This window comes from Arachis ipaensis, chromosome B4, assembly GCF_059453495.1.
Source record: "Arachis ipaensis isolate K30076 ecotype BB chromosome B4, ASM5945349v1, whole genome shotgun sequence".
Lineage (NCBI taxonomy): Eukaryota > Viridiplantae > Streptophyta > Magnoliopsida > Fabales > Fabaceae > Arachis > Arachis ipaensis.
This window is the reverse complement of record NC_142439.1, coordinates 11099353-11119753: the sequence shown is the minus strand read 5'-3', so window position 1 is coordinate 11119753 and position 20401 is coordinate 11099353. Positions and strand designations below refer to the sequence as shown.

Below are 20401 nucleotides of genomic sequence, written 5' to 3'. Positions count from 1 at the left end.
GGAACTTGAAACAAAATTTTGGGGGGCCAAATAGAAAATAATTGTCAAAATATTTTTTTATATGGATCTCGTTTAAGATAAGTTCGTCTAATCTCATCTCTCTGGTTTGGGTGATACTGCCAAATTTAAAGCCCTTTTTTAAGATCTCGTTCCAAAAAGTTAAAGTTAAAGTCATCAGATATAACTTTTTGAACTTTTGAAGGTCATATCTCACTTTCTTCGTAATTCATTAAAGTAGAAGAACTATCTATATGTGTTGATATTGTAAAAGTTATATGTTCTCCTTCTTAAATATTAGTCTTCCTCTTAAAAAATGTATCAATTCTTTGATTTTTTATTATTATTTTATATAAAAATTTGAATATATATCCTGTAAAATATATAAAGAAAAAGTTAGAAGGACAAATATTAAAATTTATAATATTTATTGAATTTTTTTATCAATTTATATAAATACAATAATATTAATACTTATTGAATATTTTATTATTTTTTATTATATAAAAAATTAAATTAAATAAATAAAAGATATCTAATTTTTTATATTTAAACCTAAAGATAGAGAGAATGTTGTTTATTGAACTTATTAGATACTTTAAGTCATAAAGTATTTAAGTCAATTGAACTATTTTTTATCTTTTGAAAAAGTACTACTAAATTTTTTATAAAAAATTTGGGGGGGCCATGGCCACCCCTTGTCTGAACTAAGCTCCACCACTGAATATATTGTTGAATATCATGGTTATTTGTCCTATTTTATAGTTCATTTTGAATTTATGTCTATGTTTATAATTAAATTAGTTAGGGGTTTATGTATTTCATAAAAAAATTTATAAGAGTTTACTTATCCTACTTTACTGTAGTATATTGCTAACATGATAGGAATCTTTTATCCTTTAAAATGATTCTTTGACACGGAATTAATTAATGTTACATATAGGTAAAATCTGTTAATTCTAAACAAAAAAATTTAATAAAAGGACCAAAAATTTCGACGGAATTAATAGTTAAAGACTGTATTATCATTTTCCAATTGGTGAAAAACGAATTGTTATTATGAATAATTAGGGATTGGGATGAAATTTTACTCTTAATTTTTTAATCTGGCCTGCTCACAAGACCACAACACAGCTTGCAACTTGCAAGTACCCCGAAAAATACCGAATCCTAAAGTTCATTAGCTAAAAAATAAAATTTTACCCTGGTGTGTTTCTAAAGAAATTTTTTTTTTAATCAAGAATGTCTAACATTTTAATTATTTGTTGTCTATAAATGAGTAGTTACATCAAATTGCTATTCTATATGAAAAGACTTGTGTAAACATTATTTATGTCTTTATTAAATAACAAAAGTTAATTTGTATAAAATTTTTAACAGAATTTGACGATTAACTAATTATCTGTCAAAATAAAAAGTTAAAGACTAATTTATAGTAATTAAAATTTGTTAAAAACTAAAATATGATATTCCTCAAATAAATACTACCAAATTTACAACACAAACTCTTATAGAATTAGCAACAAAGTGTAATGTACTAATGTTTGTGTTTTGATTGTAATCCTTGCTCATGTATTTTGCTCGTTCGATGAATCAACATGTTTGATTGTTTTTTTTTTTTTTTACACACAAAAATCTAGTAGAAAACAATAACACTCCATATAAACAACGGAGAAACAGAAGTATTAACAAAATCAATTACCCTCCCTCACAGATACAGTCATCAAAACCAAAAAAAAAAGAAAGGGAAAAAAAAGAGGGGCTTTGAATCAATCATCAGGAAAACCAAGGAATCTGTTTATGTGCTTGGCCACTGGTGTAGCATCACCTGGAGTGTAGGGAAGGAGTGTATTTAAATCCATATCTGCTAATGTTTGATAGAGGTTTTGAGGCCTAGCACAGTAGAGATGTTTTCTCTCTGCAAGTTCTTCTGCAAGCTCACTTTGATGATTATCCATCAAATCTTCATTCACAACCACTACTAAAGGTTTACACAGCCTCAATGTCTCAAATATACTACCTGATCCTGTATTAAAGAATAATAATAATAAAAAAAAGAATAGTTACAATTACTTGATTGACCTGTGTTTTGCTGCACAAACAGATTTCACTTGGATTTTTCCATGCAGTCTTTTTCGATCATATGCCAAAAATTGACTTCATTCGTTCTAAAACTCAAAACATGCTTTACAAAGCTTGTACTAGTGAAGGAAATACTGATTGAATAATGTACAATTTTATTGAAGGTGTTGAATAAATACAATACACATATCAGTTGCAATATATGCCTAGTGGTAACATGACAATGTTATTAACTCAACTTTAAACCGGGTAGGACATGTATAAATCTGTAGCTGCCAAGCACACTAAGGAATTGGAATAAATCCATAGCAGAAGCATTATCATTGTCTCAACTCTCATAGGTCCAACTATACTGACACCCCTAAATAAGATTTAAGCACCTAAGTCATACGACACTTGATACCTCTCTATTTTATAAAACGTGACACTGAAACCTGTGTTTTGTGACTTTGTCTAGTGTCATGTTTATTTCACCAAACCTCAACGAAAATCGGTATAATTTACCCTTTCTCAGATGCTCATATGCTTGGCAGCTGCTGATATGAGCTGCCACTCATTTCCTATAATATTTCTCTTAATAGCCAGGTTTGTTTTCACCGAAAAAGGATGTCAAATATAATTAAAACACCATTGACACACGAGGATGTGAACACCTATGACCTATCTATGAATCGGAAAGCAGAATTCATTTCAAGCTACCAAGAACAAGCAATGGATATATTATTGGTGCAGACTTAAGAACTACATGAATAAAAAATAAGTGAAGAAGCATGTAAAATACAAACATCACAAGCATACCTGCATGGCTGATTACAAGAGAAGCTGATCTGAGATAGTCTGCAATACTTGATGAAAAAGTAAAATAGTCTACAGCCAGCGAGCCATCATCTCCATCTGACTACAACCAAAATGTTACCAAGAAAAATAAAATCTCAGTGAAAAAATAAAAAGCATTTATCGGTAAAATAACTTCCTCGCAGTGAAAAAACTGGCCATGCTCGAAGCATATTGTTTGAAATCAAGTTAGGTACTACTAGTTTATCCCATGTTTTAGGAATCTCTTTCAACCTTAATATAATAGCACATTTTGGCTAAAACCATCAAGGAAAAAAAAAACTTTCACTTGAATCTAATCCTAGTTCATTTTATCACAAAAAGAGAAAAAGTTGAGAGATTTATTTTACAAACGGGAAATGTATATAGACATAGCATGTGGAAAAGTGAGTATGTACAAGTAAAATATGAGGGCCTTATATTGACCAATGAAAGAGTAACTAACATAACTAACTAGCAACTAATTTCCGACTACCTAACACAAACAACAATATCTCTAATCTCTAATATAAATAACATCAAATTTCGGGTAAGAAATGAAGATATTTGAGAAGCAGTGGTTACAACCTTAGAAGGAAGATAGGATCCACGACCCAATTGAATGAGAAGATGGGTATAGCCTTTAGCTGCCAAAACTTTTCTGACATTTTCTGAATCAACTGCACTCACAAGAGCATCAAAACGAGTCGTTCCAACTGTCACAAACACCACTCTCCTTCTTCCTTCTTCTTTTTCTTCTCGATCCCCCATTTAGCCGAAGATCGTTAACCTTCTCGTTCTATTTTGACTTACTGAAAGGGAACCCCGAAGAAAGAGACGAATAATAATCCAAACTTTGAAAACCCTAAAGTAAATAATCAATTCAATTAAGAGAAACTCGCTTCTGAAAACCCATAGCATCAACCAATTGAATGAAACTATAGAGAAAATAAGAGGAATTTGTGGATGATTAAATCAATTAGGATGATGACGCACCTGACCTCAATAGTGTTAGGGTTCTGTTGGCGGCGGAGAACAGGGAGAAAGTGATGGCTGGAGAGAGGGTGCAGACGGCAGAACGCGGAAAGCTTCAAGTGGTGGCAGAGTTGTAGGCGGCGGAGAGCAGAGAGCTATCGGCAATGGAGGAAGAAAGAAGTGGTGGCAAATCCGGCGGAGAGCGGTGGCATCAGGCAGCGGTGAAGCACCTCACAGGACAAGAAAAAGAAGAGGAAAATCGTAGCTTTGAGACTGTTTCTGAGTTTGTTGTTGAAAGAAAGTATATTGAAAAAAATAGGTTAATTTATTATTATTAAAAAGTTAGTACTAAATAGTCCTAACTTAAAAAAAAAAATACATAATGATCTATTTAATAATAAATTTTTATATACACATAATATTTTGTCATAGAATAAACTCCACCGAATTATAATTATATCATGACATTCCACCTCTGTCCTCATAATTTGAAAGTTTAGGATTGAATTGGATTATGTTTTCTTTTTTCCAGATAATAAAATGAAAATAGTAAAAACAACTCAACTTTTTTGAACATCATCCCATCCCAACTTCACAGAGCTATGTTTCTAAATGCAAGAGTTCAGTAATTATGTACTAGAATTCAAAAAAAGTAGAAAACATAGTCTCCATAAATTACTACACGGCAATTATAACAGCTGCATACAAAAACATTTTATTCATTGGTGGCACCCAACTTTCTGCAGACACCTGAATTTGGCCTTGTATGAGTTATAGACTTATAGTGCTTTCAATTAGCTCACACTTCTCAGTCCCCTTACTAAGTATTTTTTCCTCCTTTGGAAATCCAATAATCAAACCAACAAAGAAGGACAAAACAATTTACACATACTTAATACAAGTGTAAAAATTAACTGAAAAAAAAAATGGACCTGCTAAGTGCTAACCATTAAAAGGGCCAATTTGTACACTGCCTACATATATTATATATAGTACTTGTAAACATGATCATTCATAGCATAATCCCAATTTTCTAGACAAAATCAGATGGTCATTCATAACCCATCATGTAGCAGCAAATACATGCTATTTGTCATATGAGCCCATTTTTTACAGCTAAAAAAATGGTTAATACAAACAAGTTAAAGAACTAAACAACTCTGAACAAAAATGGGATACCAATGAGACATTAATACTCCCATAATATGTCAAAGTTCAAGATGTCAGCATCACAAGACTTATATAGCAGAAAGCTCTTCATATATAGTCTTGATGCCTGGCCTCTCCGAAACGGATCGGATGCATCTGATAGCTATTCCTAGGACCTCCTTCATTCCCTTTTCCGCCACCGGATTGCTCAGTTCCGGCATCAAGGTAGCATCAAAACAATCCGAGCCTCGACCTTCGGACACTCGCAACCTCACCCATTCTGTCAAATCAACACCTCCCTCCTCACCAGAAATCACATCACCAGCACACCTTCCAGTTAGAAGTTCCAAGAGTATCACTCCAAAAGCATAAACATCTGATTTGAAGGATGGAATTGGCTTCTTGGAAGCAGCTAACTCAGGTGCACGGTAGCCTAAGACACCAGCATCAAGAATCTGTTCAACAGTACCGGCCTGTGTCATAAGCCGGTGAAGGCAATAATCAGCAACACGAGCATTCATATCACCAGTATCTAACAACACATTTGTGGCTTTTAGGTTCCCGTGAGGGACGGCGCGATCAAAATGGAGATAGTTCAAACCACGGGCTACATCAACTGCAATCTTGAGCCTCTGCACCCAAGTTAATGGTGGACCTTTTCTTCCTGGTCGATCTGAGCATTTAAATTAACAAGTTAAAGCTTCAAATATTTTAGATTGATAAACAACTCCAATAGATATAGTGGAGACAATTCAGAAACATTTATTCATTGCATCAGTAAAATATGGTATGGATTAGAATTCATGCACATCCATGCACATATAACAGATACATATAAAACTTGATTGAAACAAGATTTTTCCTTTATACTGTATTTCTAAGTTGAAAGAATCAGGCTAATGATTATTATAAATTTGATAATAAAGTTTTGTTTTGTGTGTATTGAAATTAAGTAAACTAGTAGCTGTATTGAGGATGGTATACACATCCAAGAACTTCAAAAGACAATTTAGAAAGGTCAATGAATTGCACATTAAGTATGATATTCGTGGCCAGATTATAATATAGGAATGTAAACATATTACCATAAAGAAAACTTGCAAGGCTTCCCGGAGAGATGTAATCTGAAAGAATGAGTTTCTCGTGCTGGGTAGGACCCCAATAGTATCCTCTCAATCCCACAACATTTGGATGCCTTATGTTTGCAAATTTCTTTATCTCTCTAACAAACTCTTTTCTCTGTTTTGCCACTCCTTCTCTTAGCCACTTCACTCTCAAGAACAAGCCATTCTCTAAAGTTGCCTTGTAAGAAGTTCCATGACTGCTCCTCCCCAAAACTTCAGCCGGGGCCCGAGAGAGCTCTTCAGGTGTCAAAGATATTGTATCATCAAGAAAATGCAGCTCTCCAACCAACCTATCTGGTGATCTTGTATCTAGTCTTGCAAGATTTTCAGCAGTATATGAATCACCTGACTCCGGTGACCAGGAAAAGTGGCTTTGTTTTGAGGGGGAGAACCCGGTTACAGCTGCCAATTTTTCATCCGGGCTGATTATCTCTGATGGTGATTCTTTCCGGGACGTCACAAGGTCCTCGGCTGATACAACCAAAGGACCACCCCTGTCTGTGGCACGAACCGGAGCCGAGCTGACTGGCTGTGGACGAGCACGGATATCCTTACTTGTTTCATATTCCGGTGGAGATCTTGACTTACGGATGTAGAGTATGAAGACTGCAAGCAAGACTAATATGAAGATAGCAACAACACATGACACTATGATTATTACTTTAACAATGGTGCTCATGGACTTCTTGGAACTTTCAGCTGGTGGAGTGGTTGATCCAGGAAGGCTAGTAGGAAGATGTAACTTGGAATTCCCAGGAAAGAAAGATGAATTAGGGAATTTCCTTAGACTTTCCGGAACAACTCCAGAAAAATCATTCAGTGAAGCATTGAAGTTTGTGAGCTCCTTTGGGATGTTATTTGGCAGAGGCCCGGTAAAATGATTTTCTGATATATCCAAGGAGTATAGTGAACTCATGTCAGCAATAGCAGTTGGAAGAGAACCAGAAAAGTTATTTCCGGCAATATTGAGCACTTTAAGGCCATTTAAAGACCAAAACTCGTCGGGAAAATAGCCATTAAACTTGTTATGAGAAAGATCAAGAATCTGAAGATCTGATTGACCAGGAGAAGATGAGAAACTAACACCACCAGTGATCATATTATTTTCAAGATGGAGCTCTTGCAAAGTTGGCATTGCAAGCAATGCGGCTTGAAGTTGTCCATTGATTTGGTTTGAACTAATATCAAGCACTCTAAGCTTTGGATATTTAGTTAATACTCTTGGAAGGGAGCTGCTAAGAGAATTGCTGGACAGATTCAAATAATTTAACCGCAAAAATTGAGGAGTTGCCTCAGGTATGTTCCCTGTCAAATGGTTTCCACTGAGATCAAGAAATTCTAGATTCCCCCATTTCAACATCCTGGTTAAATTTCCTTCTAATCTGTTCTTCGACAGATCGAGTATAGCACAGCTTCCAGTCAGCAAGGGGAGCTCACCACTGAAGCCATTCGATGAGAGATTAAGATAGTGCAGTGTAGTTGATGTAATTATACTCAGTGTCCCTGAAAGACAATTTGATTCAACATAAGATCTCACTATGTCACAAAAGTCCAATTCGACTAGTAGAATAAGACACATTTGTTATTCTAAGAAAATGAGAAATTGGAACTAGCTATATATACCTGTGAGATTGTTGGCACTCAAATCTAGTTCAGTTAAAACCAAAGAGTCTCCTTTTAGAAGGCCAATAGGAATAAATCCTGAAAATCGGTTGTTGCTAAGCTTAAGGACCTCAAGATCATAAACAAAATCAAATCCAGGCAATTCTCCATCCAATTGATTGTAGCTGAGGTCCAACACCTTCACATTTTCGAAAACCGGTAGCTCGGCTCCACCATCCAGTGATCCAGTAAACCGGTTGTGGCTTAGATTCAGATGCTTAATACTTTCAGATATCCGTTGTAGAAACTTCTCAGAATTATCACTCTCTAGCATATTCTCACTGAAATCAACATAGCTGGCACTTGATAAAAGCATAAATTCAACATCTAAATGACCATCAAGCATATTGGCATGTAAGTCAAGGTTTTCAAGAGTGGACATCTGCTCAAAACCTTTGGGAATTTTCCCAGTGAAGCCATTATGAGACAAGTTAAGAGATACCAAGTTAGCCAGCTTAGTCAACGATACTGGCAGTGCTCCAGAAAAGGAGTTGCGGCTCAGGTCCAAAGACTGGAGGGAAGCCATTGCCGAAATCGAGTCAGGTATCCGGCCAGAGAAGTTATTCCCAGCCAAGGACAGATTCTGCAAGCTACCTAAGCTGCCAACTCCTGATGGCAATGCCGAAGAAAAGAGGTTATTGGAGATATCCAGAAACTCAAGGCCTTTTAAATCACCAATGTTGCCAGGTAGTTTTCCTGAAATCGAGTTATTGGACATGGAAAGCCTAACAAGCTTTGTGAGGTTTGAAAATACACTCAAGTCAGCATCAGCAGAGAGACCTAGATTATCAAGCACAACCCCAGCAACATTACCAGCATTACAAAGAACTCCATTCCATGAAGAAGGGCATCCATCAAAGTCAATGGATTCCTCATTCCATGAATTGAGAACATAACCAGTAGGGTCATGCTTGATGCCTTTCTTGAACTCCAACAATGCCAAAATGTCCTGGGAAGGTAGTTGCCCCATAACTGTGAAGAAAGATAAGGACAATACTACAAGGCTAAAGAGATTCATCATGTTCATTTCTATAAACACTTTAACCTTTTGCTTATGTGTGTATAGTTCACACTCAAGTTTAGGACACAAAGGGTAGCCACTAGCTTTCAGAATTCAGAGTTTCAGACCCACCACCAACAACCAAGTAGTACAAAGTAGATTCCAAGATACACCCTTTCTATAATTCTTGTAAAAGAAAGCGCCAATTTACAATCTCCAAAAAAAGGAAGAGTTTTGAGCCCTTAATTTAAAGGACTTAGTTACAGTAAGAAGCAAAAACACCCCAAGAGCATTCTTCAACACCACAAATAGTATCTAACCCTTCAGGAAGCAAAGAAAGACAGCATTACATGAAAGAAGAAAAACCCAAACTAGATACTAAAAATGCAATATGAAAAGCTTTAAAAAAAATCCCAAGAAGAAATGCTTCACCAAGTTAGAAACTTTACATGCTAAAACCACCACACGAGAAGCAGAAGCTCCAGAATCCTTTAGTAGACTCAAGTTTGCAACCATTCACTGCACAGAACAAGCTAGAACGGCATCAATGTACTGAAATGAATAGAAACAAAAATGAGTAAACTTTCAGAGATCTGATAACCAAAAACACAACATTTTTTACCCAAAAAAAAAAACACCAAAAAACACTTCCTAAAACACAATGTAGGTTCTAGCACGCCACTACCTTCAAGTATCAAACTTTTGAAGCAGAAATGAGGGCATGGCACGAAAAGATTGGAACTTTAAGGCTTCAGAATTGAAGCACAGGACACAGCACCATTGTTACTACAACCAACTCATGGAGAAAGGAAAATGAGTACCCAATTTGACATCCACACTGCAATAAAGAGAAAAGGGACCCATCATTTTTTTTTTATTTTTATCTTTTTTGGAAATAAAAACTAAAAAGCATTGATTGAACTATTGAAGGATGGGGATCTTTTACCCCCAAAAATTTTTACTTTAGTAGTGAGTGTGTGGAGGGTGACACCAAATCCTTAAAAAGTGAGTTCCTTTGTCCCTTTTTTGGTTGTGTCTTTTAGCATGCATGTGACAATGGAATACCTCAAAAGACAACACTAATTGCTGATTTTTAAAAGGTTTAATACTGGATTAAGTTCAAAATAATTTTTTATAAATAAACAAAAAAAAATTGGTTTTGTAAAAGCTTAATATCATTTCTTCAAAACAATTTATCTATTTCTGAGTTCTCTACCGGAAAAAAATTATCATACACGAAACTTTATGCAATGAAAAATGCATGGAGGCATGGACAAAAAGTATAGTGGGAAAATTTTAAGGACTTTATTCTTTTCTTTTCATGTTTTTTATATTCTCTTTTTTTTTATTGTTCACTTAGACGAGATTCGAATTTTCGATACTTATTTAAATAGACTAGTAAATTAACCACTAAATTAACACAAGTTGATTACTCTATTTAAGGCCCGTTTAGATAGGTTCATAAGTGACTTTTTTTTTATTTTTAACTTATGAAAATGTGTAGTATTAATGTCTGGTACAATTTTCAAAGTAAAAATTGCGACTTTCTAAAAAATTATTTTAGTACTTAAAGAGAAGTTAAAAAAAATAACTTCTCTCGTAATAAAATTTTTTTTATCATTTTTCTCTTAAAATAAGTATTTTTAGAACTAAAAAATCAAACACAAAAGTAACTTAATAAATTGACATTAAACCCAAATGCGTCTATTAATTTAATCTTTTATTTACTAAATGATTATGTTGATAATAAATATAAATTAATTAAAATAATAAATATTTTAGTTTTTAATAAATAATTTTAAATTTATATATATATAACCTATCTGAGTCCTTTGGATATAATAGATTTACAATTTATAATTTGTGTCATTTTAATTCTTTATCATATTAAGTTTGAAATAAAAATTTAATAATTTTTTTTAAAGTTACAGTCAAATCCAAAATTTCTAAATAAAAATGGAAAAACTATATCATTTTAGTTATAATTCATTGACAAATTTATTATTTATAAAATAGTTTATCAAAACATTTATGATTTATCGTGTTTGATATTATGAAATTATTTCTAAAATTACTTTTGTCAACAGAAAAGTTGTTGATTATTTTATTATCAGCAAAATTTGCGGATTTACCCGCCAAAAAAAGTCAGGGAATCTTTCTCCCTCTCCCTCCCTCACTCTCCCCCAGTGGACATCAAAAGATTTTATCAAATGTAGTTTAAGATTGTATGGTTTTTTTTTTTAATTAAAAAGGATTGGGACCTTGGGAAGGTATGTGCCATGTAAGAGGTGGTGGCCCACAAGACTGCCCCTTTGACTAGGGTTTCTTGTTTTAATCACTCCTTCCAATCTCTCTCAATTAATAAAGACACTACACAGCAATGGAGAGAGGTGAAGTTGGTGGAAAAATAATTGAGATAACTTAGGAGGAGAATGTGGGCAGTGCTCCCTAATGTAATGTCCCAATTGGGACCCCACTGCCTAAATCATCGCCTATATGATAATTAAATCTTGATACTCTACAGATTAAAGTTGTATAGAGATAATATAAATTTTTTTATAATTATTTTTTATTATTTTATTATTGTTCAAAATATGAGTATTAATTTTTTTAATCTCTCTTTTATCCCATAAAAAAAAATCTATAAATTTACATCTTTTACACACATGTTCAATATTCACTAGCCAGTATACTTTATGGTTCCGGTCATTTCATGTTAGATTAATTATTTTCTACATTAATGTTTTAGAATAATGTTCATAATGCCAACGAGCTATGACTCAAATGGCATAGTATTTTTATACTCATCTAAGAAGTTGTGGATTCAAATCTCCCTATTTTCGGTAAAAAAAAAAAAAAAGAATAATGTTCATAATTGCTATGAAAATTTAATTTCAACATTTAATTAGGTATAGTTACTTCAATAAAAATAACTATTTTTTATAATTTATTCATAAATATTTATTTATTTATTTATTTATTTTACCAAAAATAGGAGATTCGAACTCGTAATCTTTTAATTGAGTATCGAAAAACTATGCCATTTGAGCTATAACTCTGTTCATACCCTGGCCCAATAAATAGGGCCCAATATCTAAGCAAAGAAGCCCAACCCAAAAGGTTGGCCTTCCTCCAGTACCAGCCTTCGTCCCAGAAGTCGGTACTAAACACGACCTGCTCCAAAGAAGTCGGATACGAGGGTTAGCTGGCAGATAACACTCATTCGAATGAGTAACTGCCCCTAGAAACTCTCTAACCACTTCATAGAGCCATATCTTAACCTCCCTAAGATAGGGGAACGGTTATCCGCCTAAAAAGGTGGCACTACTTCAGCGGTGGTTATTGGTTCACCACTATAAATACCCTGACTTCCCTCAGGTATCACTAAGTCCAATACATTCTAAACCTGCTTATACCCTTGCTAACTTAGGCATCGGAGTGTCTTTGCAGGTACCACCCCCCATTCTTTCACACGTGCAAGTCGGACGGAGGAACACCGAGTTTCGGGCAAACGCGATAGTCTCCTCCCTCACACGTTTGGGCCTACCAACGCCATCCGGCCCACCAATCTCTGGTTACCCACAGTAACATTGGCGTCGTTGCCGGGGACCCGAGAGATCAACCAGTGATGGCGGAAAGATCCCCTGAAGAAGGTCATGTGGAGACAGATTCTGATCAAGAGAATTTGAACACCGGAAACAATGAAGCAGATCAGAACCTCCACCAGGAAGCGAATGATCAACATAGGGAAGGCACCTCCGGAATCAAAAATCCGAAGGTGAACTCCTCGGAGGGGCGCGAATCAGAAAAAGAAGGACCCTCCCACACTAGTGAGCTTATGGGATTAATCCATAGCCGCCTCGAGCAGCTAGAACAGGAGCGGGAACGACAAAAGGAAGCTGAAAAGAACCTAAAAGAGGAGATGGAGCGACGAAAAGAGTTAGAAAGAAAACTCTTAAAATTAGAATCCTCCCTCAAAAGTCAGAATTCCCACGGCGATAGAGAAGATTCTCCCTTAGGAGAGAAAGATCCGTTCAGCGAGGACATAATGAGGGCAAAAGTTCCGAGAAACTTTAGAAGCCCCGATATGGACCTCTACGATGGAACCACCGATCCAAAGCATCATCTGAGCAACTTTAAAAGTCGGATGTATCAGACCGACGCTTCTGACGCTACGCGATGCAAAGCTTTTCCGACAACCTTGTCAAAAGCAGCGATGAAGTGGTTCGACAACCTCCCTCCGAGGTCAATTACCAGTTTTGAAGACCTCTCAAGAAAGTTCTTGATGAGGTTCTCCATCCAGAAGGATAAAGTAAAGCATGCACCAAGTCTCCTGGGAATAAAACAGGAGGTCGGAGAGTCCTTACGGGCCTATATGGAAAGGTTCAACAAAGCATGTTTGGAGATTCAAGACCTGCCCACCGAAGCAGTCATCATGGGGCTAGTCAATGGTCTTAGAGAAGGTCCCTTCTCACAGTCCATATCAAAAAGACACCCCGCCTCTTTAAATGATGTACAGGAAAGAGCCGAAAAATACATCAATATGGAAGAAAACGCTAGGCTAAGAGACCCAAGTTTGCGACCCGGGCACCCTCCCTCAACGAAAGAGAGGGAGAGGGAAGCGAAGAAGAAGGAAGAGCTCGGCCTTGATAGGCCAAGAAAATATCACTCTTATACTCCATTGAAAGTCCCTGTAGTGGATGTATACAGAGAAATTTGTAACACCGAAAGGCTGCCTCCCCCCAGACCTATTAAGAATAAAAAAGGGGGAAGTCGCGGGGATTACTGTGAGTACTATAAGATATATGGGCACTCTACAAACGACTGTTACGACCTTAAAAATGTGATAGAAAAGCTGGCCAGAGAAGGTCGGCTTGACAGATACCTCATAGAAAGGTCGGACAGTCATGGAAAAAGAAAGCGAGATGATATGGACAAAAGAGACCCACCACCGCAAACTCCGGAAAGACATATCCATATGATCTCAGGAGGGTTTGCAGGAGGGGGACTCACGAAATCCTCTCGTAAGAGACACCTCAAGAGAGTGTACCAGATTGAAGAGGGGTCCTCCGACCTCCCAACCATTTCATTCACAAAGGAAGATGGGCGAGGAATAATCCCTGGGCACGACGACCCAGTGGTAATCACCATGATCCTGGCAAATGCCCATCTACACAGAACACTAGTAGACCAAGGAAGCTCGGCGGACATCTTATTCAAGCCCGCCTTCGACAAGCTAGGTTTAGATGAGAAAGAGTTGAGAGCCTACCCCGACACCTTGTACGGACTAGGTGACACGCCAATAAAGCCACTAGGATTTTTGCCCCTCCACACCACCTTTGGAAAGGGGGAGAAATCAAAGACTCTGAGTATAGACTTCATAGTCATCGACGTGGGGTCGGCCTATAATGCTCTAATCGGCAGAGCTACCCTTAATCGACTCGGAGCGGTGGTATCGACACCCCACCTTTGCATGAAATTCCCGACCCCAGCAGGGATAGCAACGGTGAAGGGAGATCAGAAGCTAGCAAGAAAATGCTACAACGAAAGCCTAAACCTGAGAGGAAAAGGCAAAGAGGTTCACACAATAGAGCTCGGCTGAGCAAGGATTAAAGAAGAGCTGCGACCCCAGCCCGGGGGAAAAACCGAGGAGATTCAGGTCGGCGAAAAGGAAGGAAAAAATACTCACATAGGAGCCAACCTAAGGGAAACCTTAAGACAAGGGTTGACTAAGCTCCTAAAAGATAACTCCGATCTCTTCGCCTGGAAGGCCTCCGACATACCTGGGATAGACCCCGAGCTCATGTCTCACAAGCTCTCGGTCTACTCAGGGTCTCGACCTGTGCAACAGAGAAGACGCAAGCTCGGCCCAGAACGAGCCCTAGTAGTAGAAGAACAAGTGTAGGCGCTCCTAGAAGCCGGCTTCATCAAAGAAGTCAAATACCCAACATGGCTAGCCAATGTAGTGCTAGTCAAAAAACAAAATGGCAAATGGAGAATGTGCGTCGACTACACCGACTTAAATAAGGCATGTCCCAAGGACCCTTATCCACTACCAAGCATTGATGCCCTAGTAGACTCTAGCTCGGGTTATCAATACTTGTCGTTTATGGACGCCTATTCGGGATATAACCAAATCCCGATGTACGAACCAGACCAGGAAAAAACATCATTCATCACGCCCAGAGCTAACTTTTGCTACGTGGTCATGCCATTTGGATTGAAAAATGCAGGGGCCACATATCAGAGGCTGATGAACAAGGTGTTTTCCCCTCACTTAGGAAACTTAATGGAAGTATACGTCGACGATATGTTGGTAAAGACCAAGAAGGAAGTCGACCTCTTGTCTGACCTCTCACAAGTCTTCGACACCATAAGGTTGCACGGGATGAGACTAAATCCTGCAAAGTGCGCCTTCGCAGTGGAGGCAGGAAAATTTCTAGGATTCATGCTAACACAAAGAGGGATTGAAGCCAATCCCGACAAGTGTAGAGCTATCCTAGAGATGAAAAGCCCGACTTGTTTGAGAGAGGTCCAACAGCTGAATGGCCGACTAGCAGCTCTCTCCAGATTTTTAGCAGGATCAGCACTAAGATCCCTTCCGCTGTTCTCCCTACTGAAAAAGGGGCATCAGTTTGAGTGGACTCCCGAATGCGAGGAGGCGTTCCAGGAGTTCAAAAAGTTTTTGAGCCAGCCTCCTATCTTGACCCGACCTATAGCCGGAAAAGACCTCATCCTATACCTCTCCGTGGCAGACAGGGCTGTCTCAGCAGCCTTGATAAGAGAAGAGGAGGTCAGGCAACACCCAATCTACTTCATCAGTAAAGTCCTACAGGGCCCTGAGCTAAGGTACCACAAATTAGAAAAGTTCGCCTACTCCTTAGTAATAGCCTCTCGAAGGCTACGACCTTACTTCCAGGCTCACACAATAAGAGTCCGCACGAATCAACCCATGAAGCAAATCCTCCAAAAAACGGATATTGCAGGAAGAATGGTACAATGGGCAATAGAGCTCTCCGAGTTCGACTTAAAGTATGAAACTCGGACGGCGATTAAAGCCCAGTGCCTCGCCGACTTCGTTGCCGAATATGCAGGGGATCAAGAGGACAAACCGACTACTTGGGAACTCTATGTGGATGGATGCTCCAATAAAACAGGAAGCGGCGCAGGCATAATATTGGTAGATGAAAGGGGAACCCAGATAGAAGTTTCCCTCAAGTTCGAATTCCCAGCTTCAAATAATCAGGCAGAATACGAAGCCTTGATCGCAGGATTGAAGCTGGCTGAAGAAGTCGGTGCTACGAAAGTGATGGTATACAGCGACTCCCAAGTGGTGACCTCTCAAATAAGTGGGGAGTACCAGGCAAAAGACCCAACTATGAAAAGGTACTTGGAGAAAGCCTCGGAACTCTTGGGGCGCTTTGCGGAAACCGAGGTGAAGCACATAACTCGGGATCTAAACAGCAGAGCAGACGCCCTATCCAAGCTAGCAAGCACCAAGCCAGGAGGAAATAACAAAAGCCTGACTCAAGAGACTCTCCAGGAACCTTCAGTGGTAAAAATGGAAGACCCACTAGAAGTCCTTGAAGTGGTCGGATTGAACCTCGGATGGATGAACCCCTTAGTCGAATACCTAAAATTCGACATCCTCCCTAAGGAGGAAAAAGAAGCCCAAAAAATCCGAAGGGAAGCACAACACTATACCTTGGTGAAAAATGTTCTCTATAGAAGGGGGATATCAACACCATTGCTAAAGTGTGTGCCGACCTCAAAAACCACCGAGGTGTTGGAGGAGGTACACAGTGGAATTTGCGGGAATCATCTCGGAGCCAGGTCATTGGCCAGGAAAGTGATCCGAGCAGGATTCTACTGGTCAACCTTGCAGAAAGATGCCACAGAATTTGTGAAAAAGTGCCAGCCATGTCAAATGCATGCAAATTTCCACGTGGCTCCCCCAGAAGAGCTCATTAGTATCACTTCTCCATGGCCCTTTGCAAAATGGGGAATGGATCTGTTAGGTCCTTTTCCCCAGGCGCCAGGACAAGTCAAATACCTAATAGTGGGAATAGATTACTTCACAAAGTGGATAGAAGCAGAACCACTGGCCACCATCACTGCACAAAGAAGTCGAAGATTCCTCTACAAAAATATCATCACAAGGTATGGGATACCTTACTCCATCACTACAGATAATGGGACCCAGTTCACTGACTCCACCTTTAGAAGCCTGGTAGCCAGTATGAAAATAAAACACCAGTTCACCTCGGTGGAACACCCACAAGCCAACGGGCAAGCCGAAGCAGCCAACAAAGTCATACTGGCAGGACTGAAGAAAAGATTACAAGATGCGAAAGGAGCTTGGGCTGAAGAGCTCCAACAAGTACTATGGGCTTACAGAACAACACCCCAATCCGCCACTGGAGAAACGCCCTTCCGACTAGTCTATGGCGTAGAAGCAATGATCCCCATAGAGATCAATGAGCGAAGCCCAAGAGTGATTTTCCACGACGAAATCAGGAATATACAGGGGCACAAAGAAGAGCTCGACCTGCTCCCTGAAGTCCGAGAAGAAGCTCAAATAAGAGAAGCAGCGCTAAAACAAAGGATGACTGCAAGATACAACAAAAAAGTCATTCGAAGGAATTTCACCCCTGACGACTTAGTCTTAATCAGAAACGACATTGGAGTCAACAAATCTGGGGAGGGAAAGCTCGCTGCTAATTGGAAAGGACCATACAAGATCGAGGAGGTCTTGGGAAAGGGCTATTATAAGGTGACCGACTTAGGCGGCACCGAGTTACCAAGGTCATGGCATGCTTGTAATATGAAAAGGTACTACAGCTAAGAAGCGAACTCTACTCCCTGATGTACTCTTTTCCCAGCTTCATGATTTTTTCCCAGAATCAAAGGGTTTTTTCTGGAGAAGGGTTTTTAACGAGGCATCATAGTAGGGGCTAAGGGAAATAAATTATCAAAAGCCCTTAGTAGCAATAAGCTCGACAAAACGTGAAAATCCCATGAACCGACCTAGATGGTCGTCAGGATAAAACGACGAGGTACAAGTCGGCGTAAAGAGGCTATAGAAGTCGATCATGATAAACTCGGAAGCAATCCGACTCATAGGTCGGAAAACGAAGCCGAGTAAAGCTAAAATGAATCGCAAAAGTAGCCTAAGTCACGAAAAACTCAGTAAAACAAAATTGAGTACTAGGAATAACAAAAAGAGATAAGGAAAAACTACGAAAGAATAGCAAGGCTGCCTTAAGGAAATTCAGAAAAGCAGGCAAACCCCAAAGAAAAGTTTTTTTTCCTAGAAAAGATCAAGGAGTCAAAAGAACCACGAACAGAAAAAGCATGCGCACATAAGGTAACTCAAAACCCTTATCCAAAAAAGGGGTACTTATTTTTTAACTTACAATAACCCTTATAAAAAGGGGTATCATAAAGTGTTTTGTTTACGGCCCTAAAAGGCCAAAAAATTGTTCAAACACTACCAAAATAAATAAAGAGTTTAAAAAAGAGGGGCCCACAGGCCGGGCCCCAATAGCCAAAATCACTTCTCAAGAGGATCACCACCAGCAGAGTCAGGAGGAACACCAGCAGCAGGAGTCGAAGAGGAAGTCGGAGGAGCGGTAGAGGAACTCGGAGCATCCTTGGAACGAGGAGGGGACTCTATGATCCTCTGACCCCGAGTCTTTAAATCAGACTCAGACTCCACCACGGGGACAGGAGGATCCACGATGGCACCATCAACTACAATCTTATCAGGGTCCAAAGGAGAAAGGTCCAAGTCAGGAGCAATAACCCCGACCTGTTCCTTGAAAATCCTCCAAGCCTCGTCAGCACCATCCGCAATAGAGTCCTCCAACTCGGTATAGGCCTTCCGAGCGTTCAGCAAGTCATTCTTTACAGACACAAGATCAGCAAACAAACTGTTGTAGCTGGCTTGCGCTGCTTTCCTCAAATCCATCTCCATGTTGCACTGGGCTTGCAACTTCTTCCCTTTCTCCCTGAGGCTGTCCCTCTCCTCCGTCAGTTTGGCGACTTTCCCCTCCAACTCCTTCTCATGCTCCTGATATATACGAAGCCTACCCTCCAGCTCCTCGACCCTCGAGGTCGTCCCTAAAGAGCTGATGGGAGTCTTCTCAAATATATCCAAGAGTTTGCCACAAACCCCCGCCGTCTTGAGACTCTCCTCAACCACAGTAGTGAGGTAGTGCCGAACAGAGACATCATCCATACTCATACGAGCATGAGGATAGATGTTCTTTCGAACGAACGCAAGAGCGTCCGCCTCACCAGTAGCGCCAGACTCTAAGGTCTTGCGCTTCTTTGGCTCTGGTTCAGGAGTAGGTCGGACGGGAGGGGGCGGCAGAGAAGAAGCAGAGGAAGAAATTACAATAGGTTGAGAGGAAGTCCCGACGTTCCGAGGAGGAGGAGGGGGAGAGACAACCATTCTAACACCTCCAGACCTGGCTCGAGACTTTGCCTTGGCTTCCTGAACCCTCTGGTAAGACTCTTGAGCATTTTTCTTTGCCATCTCTGCAGAAACAAAATGATAGCTAAAATCAGACAAAGTCGGTAAAAGAAATCGCAAGTCGGAAATAAGCAACAAGTGCAAAAAGCTACCTAATTGTGGCTGGACAAAGGCCGGCGACCCCTGAAGAAATTTTTTAGTATCCAAGTATGGGGCCCTCCCCCACACTTCTCGGAGGAACCCCACAATGGCTACCTCGACCTCATTTAGGTCATCTAGACCATATTTCTCGCAGGGGGAGGCCTCCAGCCAATATAAAGGAAATCGGGGAGAGGAATGCTCATCCAGGAAAAAGGGGTGGTGACCCTCTACAGCTTGCACTTTGAAAAAGTAGTTCTTGAAGTCGTGAAAGGACTCGTCAAAAAGGGTAAAAAGCCTCCGACCTTGAATGGCTCGAAAGGACACCCACTGTTGCTTATTGTTTAGCCCACTGAAGGGTTTGGTCATATGGAAAAGGTAAAAGAAAATCCTTAGAGAAGTCGGAAACTCTAGAGCCTGGCTGATAAATTGATAAATTTTTAGAAAACCCCAAGAGTTGGGGTGAAGCTGGGTGGGAGCCACTCGGCAATGACGCAATACAGACATTTCAAACTCTGAAAAAGGGAGGAAAACGCCCAAACGAGTGACCATACTCTCATACATAAAAAAGAAATGAGGGGTCGTCTCGTCAGCCCTCCCGAAACAAACCCGGTCTTCTGGACCCGGGACTACCAACTCGTACTTGGGCTCATCTTCTTCAGAAGTACAAATTCTATAGTGAGTACGAAGGTGGGTGATAAATTCAGTGTCAACGGAGGGCTCCTCCCCTAGAACCGTAACGTCTACCCACTGGGAGAGAGCATCTACGGAAGCCATTTTCTTTTCTTAAAAAAAGGGGGGTGACAAGAAACCTACAAAAGAAAAGAAAAATCAACACACGGTCTCTAAGGGAAGGGGCACGGAACTAAAGCCTACAAACCAAATCTACCTACAAGATAAAGGCACGCAAATAGAAAACATGTCACAGAAGGGAAAAAACTAACCTTTGAGTCTGAAATCAAGACAGGAGGAAGTAAGAACCTT

At 39.4% G+C, this 20401-nt stretch overlaps 3 protein-coding genes across 8 annotated transcripts; all 3 read right to left on the bottom strand.

Annotated features, from left to right (window-relative positions):
• Positions 1-1442: 1442 nt before the first annotated feature.
• On the bottom strand, positions 1443-4189 carry LOC107638853 (glycosyltransferase family protein 28). Of its 4 annotated transcripts, none has more exons than XM_088485832.1 (4): positions 3889-4189; positions 3481-3757; positions 2878-2977; positions 1443-2023 (listed from the first exon to the last, which is right to left on the bottom strand). In XM_088485832.1, the coding sequence occupies exons 2-4, from the start codon at positions 3661-3663 to the stop codon at positions 1767-1769; spliced, it is 540 nt and encodes a 179-aa protein (XP_088341958.1). In that variant the 5' UTR covers positions 3664-3757; positions 3889-4189; the 3' UTR covers positions 1443-1766. The 4 variants fall into 4 exon arrangements, with proteins under 4 accessions (XP_088341958.1, XP_016197738.1, XP_088341959.1 ...); XM_016342252.3 differs by having other exon boundaries at positions 3481-3704; XM_088485833.1 differs by having other exon boundaries at positions 3481-3704; positions 3894-4189.
• Positions 4190-4785: 596 nt separating this feature from the next.
• Positions 4786-9625, bottom strand: GHR1 (Leucine-rich receptor-like protein kinase family protein). Of its 3 annotated transcripts, none has more exons than XM_016342251.3 (5): positions 9488-9625; positions 9252-9321; positions 7764-9123; positions 6102-7643; positions 4786-5689 (listed from the first exon to the last, which is right to left on the bottom strand). In XM_016342251.3, exons 3-5 carry the CDS (start codon positions 8827-8829, stop codon positions 5106-5108), a joined length of 3192 nt encoding a protein of 1063 aa, XP_016197737.1. In that variant the 5' UTR covers positions 8830-9123; positions 9252-9321; positions 9488-9625; the 3' UTR covers positions 4786-5105. The 3 variants fall into 3 exon arrangements, with proteins under 3 accessions (XP_016197737.1, XP_016197735.1, XP_020976386.1); XM_016342249.3 differs by having other exon boundaries at positions 9252-9354; positions 9488-9617; XM_021120727.2 differs by having other exon boundaries at positions 9252-9335; positions 9488-9599.
• Positions 9626-18355: 8730 nt separating this feature from the next.
• Positions 18356-19342, bottom strand: LOC148566658 (uncharacterized). The gene has a single exon (XM_088483452.1). The coding sequence runs from the start codon at positions 19340-19342 to the stop codon at positions 18356-18358; it is 987 nt and encodes a 328-aa protein (XP_088339578.1).
• Between the last annotated feature and the right edge of the window lie 1059 nt (positions 19343-20401).